Here is a 12,002-nt window from a genome sequence, read left to right as displayed (position 1 = left end):
AGAATCTTAGAGAGGAGATCTCTTCAGGTGTTGGGAAAATAAGCAGCCAGAGCTAAACACAAATTTAAGTTAGTGTCTGCACTACCACGGAGGGGAGACTGCAGCCTGCACTTGAGGGCGAGGCAGTGATGAGCTTTGTTGCAAAGGGGAAGAGCAGCCAGTGGTGCTTGTTGGGGAACCGCGGGGGTGTTACAGTTGGAAGTGCGGGTGCGTGGAGATGGGTTTTTGTTGTGCATGTTTTATGGCATTGCCTGCTCCCAGGTTGACTTGGTAATAGCTTTCATTTCATACGGGGAAACTGCTGAGGGCTAACTGCTGGACCTGAAGATTTAACATGAGGCAGTTGGTCATATTGTACCTTGGAACTTGAATGTTATTAATTAGTTGTGTCTGTTAGCTTTTTTCTGTCACCTCCTCACTGTTAGAGTCAGAAGTGTGATGAAAGTAGTGTCACAGTAACTGTCACTTTCAACACATTAGTAACTTCAAAAATGTAAAAAATTCATACCTTCTCACTGTAATTTTGTGGATCATCTGACCTTTGAGTCTATTAATTGACTTCTAGATGTGACAGGTCTATTGACTTTATATAGACACTGCATAACGTTGTGGAATAGTATTAAAACCACCATTTTCTTCACTTTACAGCTGAGTGAAATAAGTGGAATACCCTTAGAAAACATAGAATTTGCAAAGGTAAGAAAGATTTTGTCTATTTTTACCTTTTAATGGCATGGGTGTGTGATTATGAGTTTTATTGTATTCACTCAGTAATTGCTTCTTCTCAGGGTAGAGGAACGTTTCCATGTGACATTTCCATACTAGAGATTCACCAAGACTTGGACTGGAATCCTAAAGTGTCTACATTGAATGTCTGGCCTCTGTACATTTGTGATGATGGCGCAGTAATATTTTATAGGTATGTATTCTACTACACTATAATTAAACCTTGCAAAAATTCTGCATGTAAGATTTGAGGGGTGATGTGATCAACAGAAGTCTAAAAATACTCTTCTGTTGCCTTGAAGGAAAAATGCTTATGGAGGAGGTTTTTAAACGCTGAGCTGAAATGTGTATGCTCCTCAACTTCCTAAAAACCTGAGTGTTAATTATGTTTATTGTTTAAGAAAACAAACACTGCACCCTTTTGCTCACTGCTCCTTCCCAAAACATTGAAAATAATGCTGAATGCAAAAACAGTTGCTATGCTTGAGTGAATGTCTGGATTTAATCTCTTAAAATAGAACCCTTGTGGAGCTTGTGAGAGTCTTACTCTAGGTTTTAGAGAACAAGGGTTTTATTTTCTGAGTTTATTTCTTTGAGAAATTAGTTATGGCTTCTTTGGAAAAAAGGATGTTATGATACAAATTTTGTTAACATGAAAAATGTTTATCAGCTGGCGGCAGTAGCCCGAAGGCACTGACGAGTAAGAGCTTGAACATTGTGATTTCTGCTAAAGCCGGGGGGTGGGGGAACTTCATGAATGCATTGCTTCTACAGCGTTTTTCACAAATGTGTGAGTTTGTGGGAAACAGCTCGTTGGTAATGTGCTGTCCCTGAAGAAAACTGAGAGAGAGCAGCTGGGACTTTCTAGTGGGGGCTGGCTGGCATGCGATGTCCAGCTGTTGGCGCTGTGACCGAACAAAGAGCAGAGTCGTAGCTGTCTATAAAGAATCAGAGTTACCAGGTAGATGGAGGAGTATGAGCTTGTTTCTTGCTGCTTTCCTCTGGGCCTGCTGTCAGTTAGAATACTGAATGAATGTCTCTGCTAGAAAAGCAGGGTTAGACAGACTTAGTTTCTGGAGAAGAAGAAAATAATCTGTAAGGAGTAATATGCTTAGTTGTGTTTTTTACTAAGTTGCTCCAAGTGAAAAAATTACAGAAATCTAATAACAATTATGATATTAATCTGAATTTTAACATATATTTACATTTTAGGGATAAAACTGAAGAATTAATGGAATTAACAGATGAGCAGAGAAATGAACTGATGAAAAAAGAAAGCAGCAGACTCCAGAAAACTGGACACCGGGTAACATACTCTCCTCGTAAAGAAAAAGCACTAAAAATTTATCTGGACGGAGCACCAAGTAAAGATTTGACTCAAGACTGATACTCACTATAGCATTTTCCGTGGGGAATTTTTTTGTTTAAAATAAAAAGGTTCACTACTACTGTGTAGTGCCATTACGGCAGGACACTCGTTAGGTGTAAAGCGCTGACACCAGCACTGGCGGGGCTGTGTTCCCAGCCAGAAGCGCAGTGCCCCGGTGGGTCACTGTTTGACTTGGAATCATGTTGTGCACTATAGTCAAATGTACTGTAAAGCTAAAAGGGATGTGCAAATAAAAGATTAGAACTCAAAAGTGGGCGGGGAGGGAAAAGAGTGGAAATTTTTGAGGACAGTGTGCACATAGTAGCTAGTCAAACTAGCCTCAAACAGGATACTCATAGCTTAATAATAAAAGCTGTGCAAAGGCCATGAAAGAATCCTTTTTTCTCTTTGTTTCACTGATACACGCATTACCTCATCAGAGAGTCTGAAGTAAATGTTAACACATTGGTTCTAGGAAAGCAGCAGCAAAGGGTCAAAGATGAAATGGAAGTGCTGCAAGCGTCAGGTTTTAGAATATTCTTCCATAAAACAGGTAGTCTGAGAGGTGTCTGCAGAAAGCTGCCAGCAGGTGTTGGTTCATTTTGCAGAAGCGCTGTTGTAAGGTAAACTGGTTAATAGGTTACGGAAGCCGATGAGCAGCTCTATTATATTGCGTTCAATGTGTAAATAAAATTTGCCCTATCCATTTAACAGAACTGCAGTTCCGCTATTTACCATGGTATTTCTTTTCACATATCAACATTCATTGTGTACATTTGGAAGTATAGTTGCCTATTTAAATATGTATTCATTTTATGTTTGATGATGCTGGGTACTTTAGGGTTGTATTTCCTCTTGTTAATGAAGTTTTTGTTTTGTTCGGCTACTTTTTGTACATTTTGTTTTTGAGACAATTACAAGTTTGCATTTTCTCCACCCACTGAAAGTCATTTTGTTTTTCCCAGAGTTGATTCCGTAGCTATATGTAGTCAAATATTGGGGGAACCTCTAACACCTCAACGTACAAACATGTTAGTTCAGGTTGTGGTGCAAAGACTGATGCAGTCAACATGATTTCATTGCAAAGCCTAGGAACAGCCATTTTTTGCTTTGGTCCATAAAGATCAATAGAGAGCAATTCTCCATAGTTTTTGGAAAAACCACCTAATTTATAACAATCAAAAGATTTTTGGTAAACTTTTTCATGCCAGATGCTGTTTACAACAATGAACATGCCAATAAAACATTTGTTCATTCTGTTGTGTTATTTTAATCATTAAATGCTGTGATTTTTATTTGAAAAACTTATTTCACGTAAATACAGGTTTCTCCAAGGCAATGTCAGAACTGTAAAGCTGTGTGTCAGTATGTGTGTATATGCACACCCCCGCCATGCCTGTACACAGTATTACAGGAGGTGTTTTATAGCCTGACTGCTGCTCCTCTTTACTTATTATCACACCGATTTGTCTTCAACTGCAAGTTTCCTTTTCCAGAATTGAATTCGTCACCAGTGAAATTTCTAAGCTCCAGATGTGACTGGCAGCCAAGTTCTGCTCCAGAGATGAACAAGTCTGAATAACTGAACATTCAGTTCTTCTTGCATGCTAACCCACAGCAACCTAAAAACCCTGAGGAATCTGGCAGCTTGAGAACCAGGCACTGCGCAGAGGAATTCCCTCGTTCTTCCTCTTCTGTTTGGCCTGTGCCACCTCTTGTCCAACACAGATGAGGTAGAAGCAGGAGCAAAGGAAGCATAGAGCACGTACCACCATTTAATATGTATGTAGACTGATGGAGGATCCTCGGAGGTTTTGGAAGAGAGGAAAAAATTAACTATAAAATGGGTCATGAATTTTCTTCAAACTCGGACATTTGGAGACGCAAAAATGTAGAGATGGAATAAACTAGGGTTAAGAAAAGAATTCCAAGAAGTGCTTGCTTGATCTCTAGGCCTATTTGGGAAACTTCCGTTGAGAACTTCTTAGAAGTAAGTAATTTTAAACCTGTAAGTCTTGACAGAAATCTGGCTAGAGGACTGAGGGGCATCCTTATAATGATTTCCTGTCCAGTGGTGCACTTCCTTCTGCACAAGTGTGGAATGTATTCTGGGTCGTTCTGGGAGACATCTTTCAGCATTTGCTTTACGTTCTGATAATGTCAAACATCTTTGAGTTTCGCCATGGGCATTTTAAAGAAACAAAAAGCCTTGAGTTTCTAATTTGCTAGTTCAGCAGAAATCTTGCTGAACTTCTGATGAATCCTGACACTATCTTTGAGGGATTGAGGCATCAAGAAAAACCTGAAGGGAGAATAATGGTATCCTTAAGCAGGGCAGTATATACGGACAATTATTGCTCTCGTGAAGTATTTTAACTGGAACATTGCAATGATATTTAATTCCTTCTCTTTGTCTAGGTGGGCTGTCTCTAAAGCACAGTAATGTTATCAGAGATAGAAAGGAAAGGCAAATTCAGTGAACTCTCGTAGAGCGTGTGTGTGTGTGCGTGTGTTGCTGTGAGAATTGGTGGTAGAAATGAATCCATAAACTAAACGTCAGACTGTTCTGATGAAATATCTTTCCTGTTCATAATGATAATGGTTATTAATGTTAATTCTGGTACCCAAGGAATTTGGTGAAAAGCTTTCATAGAGCAGAAGTGGTGAAAGACTTGCAGGCTAGTAGCAAAGTCGTGTAGCTACCCTTGTTACTCGTGCTCTACTGTTCCAAATTAGACATAAGCAGTAGGGATTATCTGGGAAGAAGCTCCACCAAAAGTTACTTGGCTGGAACCTCATGTCATCTTTTACCATGTGCAATAACAGATGGTGAAATCTATACACCAAAAAAACATTAGTGTTGGAAGAGCCATTGTAGCAGGCTGTTTGTTGAGACAGCTGGGAGGAGGGGAGTTTGATGGATCCGATTTTAGTCCTGGCTTGCTACTGATTTCTTAAATCAATGGCCTGTTAAGATGGTAATGATAATCACATTGTGTAACACACAGATCTGTGCCTATGAAGTGTATTAAAAGCACAAGCCATTTCTCAAAGATTTTTCTCTGGATGTAATGGAATCAAGTAGGAGAAGCACAAGTCTCTAAATGCAAGAAGCTATTTAGGTTGTCTTACTGCTAAACTGAAGTAATAAATTTATGTTCACTGCCTCTGTCTCTCAAAAAGGGTAGGTGATGGTGGAATATAGTCAACGGATCCTTTAACCGACATTAGCCAAGAAGGAGTGTGCATGTAGTGCAGAACGCTGCCGTGTATTTAGCTCTGGCTTAGACACAGCCTTGTAACTGCAGCTGCGCTGTTCTCCTCCTGTGTGTTGATACTTTACATACTCGGTGTACGACAGAGAATCTGTATTCTTTGTATTCAGCCCATTTAGCTGTTTGTTTGAAATAGTATATTTTGCCCTTGAGAGACAGAGCCCTGAACAGTCAAGTTGAAAGTTCCTATATAGAAACCAAAGTTATATGGATATAAGGACATACCGACTATTTGTTATTTATATGGAAAATGTTGTAGGCTTTTTTTTTAATAGTATGCCCCTGTGCATTGGGGGAGGCCAAGGACCATTATATATGAAAGTGTAAAATGCCAGGGATCCTCTAGCAATGGAACACCTGTTCTTAAGTTACCCTGAAGGCTGCTGCAGGACAGACGGCATCCACTGTACACAGCTGAAAAGCAGCTCTGGGATGTTCCTCTAAAAGGGTAAGCACCCTTCAGCTTTTCCATCCTTCCACAGCGTGGTGGAACGGGTGACAGGACATGACACCCAGAATCTGTATGTTGCAGCTTTACTGATTATATTTTCTAAAGAAAAAATAAAAAATTGCCTAAAATCAATTACTAAACCAGTCCAAAGTAGATGGTCTAGGAAAAAAACCAAAACAAACCAATTCTAAACATATGTACTCGAAAGTCACTTCTACAGTCACTAATAACTTAAGATTATTTATGCTTACGTGTATTTTTTAATGAGTACAAGTAGTGATAAGTTTATTTCTAATGTACAGGAGAAAAGTACTAATCCAGAGGAAACACCGCTGTATTTCTCATTTGTCTTTGACAGAAGGTTTGGTCAACGATTGAATTCAATGACAATTTGCACATGCAGGTTTGGTGCCCAGAAAAGGATGCTCACTGAAGACCTTTTTATTGCACTTCTATCCAGCAGTATGTGGTTGGGATTTATATAAGCAAGACACTAGACAAAAATTTCTAGAAATAACTAACTAAACTGTCTGGTGTTTGGACTTTAAATTTCATCTCCCAAAACCAGGTCATGAGCTGAGTCAGGCTCAGGCTTCAAACCTGCTTGGTCCTCCAGACTTTCTAATTCTTTACGCACTTCCTGAATGACGCTGCTTTCTTCGTAATCAGAAAGAATATCTCTGGGTAGCAAGCTGAGAAATGGCATCTCATCCATGATTAAAGGATCTTCTTTTTCATTATTCCTGGTTTCATTGGCGGACAGTTCACACACAGATGTAGCGCTGTGGCTGTTGGAAAAAGAGACATCTGGTCATACAGTACATCTTGTCATGTTCTTTTGCAAGTTCCTTAATTAAATTCTTCCTTTCCTCCCCACATGAAAGCATGTTAAATGCATCATACTGACAGATCTACCATAGCTGACTTCATTTTTACATGCTTGACCGCTGGAGAGTTAAAGGTGAGATTTCTACATACAGAGCTAGAACAAAGATCCTAATAGCAAAAAATGTGTGATCCTGGGACCCAAGGTAGGTAGTACAGGAACAGGCCTGTTCATACTTACTGCATGTATTAAAATGTCTTTAATGTCTGATGTATGAAAGCAGGCAAAATGTCTGACAGAAGCCCAAACTAACACAGAAAGTTGGACGAGAGCTGTATGTAGAGAATTAAGGTGGAGTGATACATCTCAACAGCGGTTAGTACTTTGATTAAAAAGCAGGACCACCCTGATACACAAACTTAATTCACACCGGATGAAGGTGTTGCCAGACTCAGGCACATCTGTGTGGGACAAAGCAGTAAGCTTGAGAATGCTTGAATGCTACTGATGAGACAAGCTGTCAAGACACTTCTAGTGTGGAAGAATCTGTAAGCTCTGTTTCTATTTACCCCAGAAAGAGACCTCTCCAAAATTTCAAGCAGCCTGCTTGCCCAGTTTTGATCTTTACCTCTGAGGTTGGCAGATCAAGCCACCTGCACATGGGCATCGCTCAAGCACGCCATCGGGTTCCAGTTCCCAGGTGATGAGGTTGAGAAGTCTGTTTGAAGGATCATGGCAGGGTTCACCTTCTTCAGGTAAGGGCGTGCACACAGGAAACAGTAGTTCTGCATGCCAGAGGAAATCACTTTTGTGAGAAGTCATTAACTGTCTGCTAAACTGAGATGACCTCATCTTTAAGTCTACATGCAAGATATAAAAAGACAGACTTGACCTCTTTTTAAGTCTCCTTATGAATTAGGGAGCCATAACTTAATGTTCTTTCCACTAGGTGGGAGTAAGACATTTGAAGCTTACGCTTTAATGAGCAAGATCAACTCCTGCTTCTTCATGAAGAGACTGCTCTCAATACAGCAGTACTGCACAACTCCATCCCTTGGAGGCTTGAAAGACTGTTCCAAACCCAGGAAAACTAACATGCATAGCATTAGTGGTTTAAAATCTGACTAGAGAAATGTTATAGAACTATGTTATTTTTCCTATTTCTTGTATTTCTTTGCAGAGGTTACAAATACAGAGCAATTGTTAGAGACTAAATAAGGTTACAAGAACTACTACTCAGCCATTTAATTTGTTGTAGTAATTCTGTAATAGGCAAAGCTGATGGCATTTTGGGCTTAGCACCCTTGTTTCTGCACAGGGGTGAAATTCAACCTCTGTAAGAAATTATTTGGAAGGATACATCATTAGGGTTTCCTGATGCTAGTAACTTATAGTGTCAATTCAGCACTTCCTGTCAAACCTCCCTTCCTCCTCTTGTCTTCACTCACCACATTTTTTGTGGTGTGTCAGAATAAAATATGTGGAGAGGTCAGAATTTAAGTTTTAAGGCTTGGTCAAAAAATGTGTGTATATATAGACACATACATCTATGCTTAATGTATATGACTTATCAGTTCTTAATTCTAAATAAAATTATCTCTTAAGCAGCATGTATAAAGAACATACATGTAAAGACAGTCCAATCTGCCCTGACCAGGCAGAACTTAGGACTCATTTCAGGCCTGATACCACCTTCTCCTCCTCTCCTCCCTTCTGTAAATCAAGTTTCAGATTCCCATGTTGATGGACAGCATAATCCGGAACATCATTCCTTTATGTATCTTGGCTGTTCGGTCAGTATTGCATAGCGTAGTGCCCTGGAAGGCTCCTATAAAACTCAGAGTATGAAGTGTGGCTGCAGTCTGATTCTGAGGGTCCGCTTGCTGATATGAAGGAAAAGCCACTCTCAGTAATCTCATGAATTTACTTTGTACGTTTTACATCCTTATTTTGCTCTGTTGGGTGAAAATTTGACACAGGGCTCTGCTACTTTTAAATGGCTGAGACTCTCCTTTAGAAACAGCAGATTTTTGTGCTTCTCATGCTGCTCTCAGCTCTAGCGTGCAATAGGCTTTTCTTTCACCATCGTGCACCCCACCAGACTGTCTCACTCCTAGTAAAATTTTATAATGATGTTACCACGGTGCACTCCACAGGCCCAGGGAGACTGACCTGTTGATTCGGTAGAGATTTAACCGCTTCACCTGGGCGAAAGAGCTGAATATTAGCACTCCAGTATTATAAAAAGGATAGGATAAAAAGGAAAAGCTCTGTACCTTTCTGAAAAGCACAGCACGTTCCAGGGTTGCAGTCGTGTTGGTTCTCACAAATGGTGCCGTTCTCTCCTTTTGAAGTGGCTTTCCTGCACTCGCCCCAAACGCAGAGCTGCTCGCCACAGCATTCGACATCCCGTGAGCAACGCTTGCAAAGGGAAAACACACGTGACAAGGCTGTTGCTCTAGCACTAATTACATATATCAATAGACAGCTAGACATAGAATTAGACCCTGCTCCTAAAGACAACTGCATAGATGTGCTTTAAATACAGGCATGTCATATGCTCACTGTTTAAGCAGAACTGTTAGGATCTCCGTTTCAAGCATACACAGAACTGTTTGCCAGACAGGAACCTCTGCAGCAGCGTAACAGCTCCTTCTGTACCATTAGACTTTCAGTCTTACCGAACCTGAATTCTTATTTTAGCATTTATACGAAAATTTATCATCAGACATCCTACAGTGTGATATGGATTTCAAGACAGCCTTTCGCAATCAAGGAAAAAAAAAAAGAAACATTATCAATGGAAAACATGACTGATTTTACCCCATTGTTAGATGCAGTCAGGAATTTACAATTCGTTCCAAAGGACTGCTTTCGAAGAACAAAGCAAAAAAATCTTACTCAAATCTGTTTTTCAGTTGTAGTAAGAACTAGACTTCATTTGTAACCAAGAATCTTAAAAAAAAAATTCTTTTAAAAAAATTGTCCTTGTAGATAAGAAATGCAAATCTCTAGCTAAAGATAGCTTTGTGTTACAATTGTCCCGGAGTTTCAACTACACACACCTAATAAATCAACCTAATAAAAGTGGTGTGTCACTTTGTTTCTTTTTTTAGGTAGTTTGATTAACATCCTAGAGAGTCCTAGCAGGTCAGCATTTTAACACCTTTTTTCTGTCTGTGTAAAGCCCTATCTGGGCAGCCGTACAAAATCACAATTTCTTTTCTAGTGGATCCCACAGGAAGTGCTTAACATGGGGCAAGAAGTAGGACTACGCTAGCACTATTAAGACCTGTTAATTAAAAAGAAAAATGTTTTGTAATTGCAGGGGTTCTTTCTAGGTCAGGGAATTGATCCCACCACCTTCAGTCTGAGCTCACTTTACAACAGGAGTGGAGCTAGGACCCAATTTTTACTTTCTTTGTCCTACAAATGTTCTGCTGAGGAGTGCAAAGAAAAGAGGCGGGGGCTGTTAGGTCATTGTAATCTTGATTTTTAATTATTCCATGTTAACATGAAAAATTATCAGTTTAATATTTTCTAAAATATGAAGAATAAGCTTTCTTAATGATGCTTGAGTATATATCCAGGACTTGCATTTATTTATACCAGCATTCAACCTGCTGTAGTCAACAGAGCTCCCTGAAGTTATCTTGATAAGTATTTAAATCATTTCAGGAACAGCCTGTTGCTTTTAGATTATAATAATCCTATTGATTACATGACTTTACAACAAGGTGTGCTTGCTTGTACACTTAACTGTCTGCAAGTACTTTGAGGAATGAATTTGTTTCGCAAGAGGCCATTGGCAGAACTTAGATGAAAAGGGACAGTCAGATAAAAGGCTTTTTCGACAGACTGCCTGAACCTCTCAGGGAGGGACCTGTCACCTGCAGGAGATAATCTAACCATAGCTGCTACCAAGAACATTTGTCTTTTAGCTCAAAAGACAAGAATTTACTGCTTCCTGAGGTTCACAGATTGAAATAATGTAAATGATCCATGTATGAGGATCGTTAGCAACGTCACTACAGCGCTGTACAAGTTGTCAGTGAGGGGAAGAGCTCAGGCTGCTGCGATTTTCCTTGTGAATCAAGAGCTGGAAATGACCAACTCTTCGCTGAGCCTTAGGAGCTGGCACAGTATTTTCTCTTTTCCCAGTCCACTGGCAACCTACAATGTGTTGGTTTACGCTGTCCTTGGGCCACCTAACAAGTCAAGCCTGAGTCAGGAGGAGCGGAGTGCAGGTTTTAAAGCACATGAAAACAGAAACCTTAAAACTTGGCTGTGTTAATAGGAAGAAAAAAAAAAAACCCTGAACCCAAAACATTCTACACAGCCATTTTTGAACCTCATGCGGAAAGCTTTGCATCCTGTTTTCCATCAGTTTTGACTTGCTAACATTAACAAAAATAATTTCTGTATTGAGTTTGTAAAGACAACATAAAATCACATCTCATTCAGGACTTACTGCATGCTGGGTTTTACAGAGCTGACACGTGTACTCAAAGCTGGAGAACTGGCAGTATTTCCCTGTCTCACAGTCTTCATCAATGATACACTCCTGAAGAAAAGGATAAAAGTTTAATTTGCCACTGTGTGACAGAAATCCATACCTCTTCTTGAAATACCAGAAGGTCTTGATTGATTATATTTCTGACTTGTGATTACTGCATGCTGGGTTTTACAGAGCTGACACGTGTACTCAAAGCTGGAGAACTGGCAGTATTTCCCTGTCTCACAGTCTTCATCAATGATACACTCCTGAAGAAAAGGATAAAAGTTTAATTTGCCACTGTGTGACAGAAATCCATACCTCTTCTTGAAATACCAGAAGGTCTTGATTGATTATATTTCTGACTTGTGAACCAAAAAAAAAAAAAAAAAAGCTCACTTCGGTTCTTTGTACAGCCACAATTCTGTAATAGAACAATGCTGTCTCCCTGGCATACTGAAATGTTGTGGCCTCCGAGTGTGCAGTGGCTTCACTTCTTGTATAAATATGAATACCAGCAACCTCAAGAAAATAAATTATCTTGTTCTGCAGGCTTTTTAGTTGGGGTTTGGGATTTTTTTTGGGGGGGAGGGAGTGTGCACTGAAGACATTTGTATTAAAACTTTTCTACTTATATTAGAGAACAGTTGTGATTCATTACTTGTTGGCTGTTTTTTCAGATGGGGGACAAGGCTGAAGGAAAGAGGCTACACTAGAGCAGCTGCAGCAGCTAAGAGGATCTGTGTGCTCTGTGGGAGACCATTCTGCAACAGCTTTCTTGATCCCAGGCCAGGTAGCTTTATGCTGTCCTCCTGCCTCTTCCCCAGCAACATCTTCACTGGTGGCCAGGATTCTAGTCT

At 39.9% G+C, this 12,002-nt stretch overlaps 2 protein-coding genes across 2 annotated transcripts in view; one reads left to right on the top strand and one right to left on the bottom strand.

Moving 5' to 3' along the window:
* The window catches only part of USP47 (ubiquitin specific peptidase 47), a 35,739-nt gene extending 32,363 nt beyond the window's left edge, over positions 1-3,376 (top strand). The window contains exons 26-28 of the mRNA XM_010076364.1: positions 649-696; positions 789-919; positions 1,939-3,376. Of these exons, the coding sequence (XP_010074666.1) occupies positions 649-696; positions 789-919; positions 1,939-2,113 (354 nt within the window). The 3' untranslated portion in view covers positions 2,114-3,376. The remainder of the gene's footprint in view (positions 1-648; positions 697-788; positions 920-1,938) is intronic.
* Positions 3,377-6,206: 2,830 nt separating this feature from the next.
* Positions 6,207-11,411, bottom strand: DKK3 (dickkopf WNT signaling pathway inhibitor 3; the record flags this gene model as incomplete). Its single annotated transcript, XM_010076365.1, has 4 exons — positions 6,207-6,609; positions 7,276-7,432; positions 8,924-9,068; positions 11,319-11,411. Coding segments are annotated over 4 exons (639 nt in total), but the record flags the coding sequence as incomplete, so codon positions are not given.
* Between the last annotated feature and the right edge of the window lie 591 nt (positions 11,412-12,002).

The sequence above is a fragment of the Pterocles gutturalis genome, unplaced genomic scaffold (assembly GCF_000699245.1).
Source record: "Pterocles gutturalis isolate BGI_N339 unplaced genomic scaffold, ASM69924v1 scaffold25623, whole genome shotgun sequence".
NCBI lineage: Eukaryota > Metazoa > Chordata > Aves > Pterocliformes > Pteroclidae > Pterocles > Pterocles gutturalis.
The sequence above is the reverse complement of the archived record's forward strand: the minus strand, read 5'-3'. Positions and strand labels throughout refer to the sequence as shown.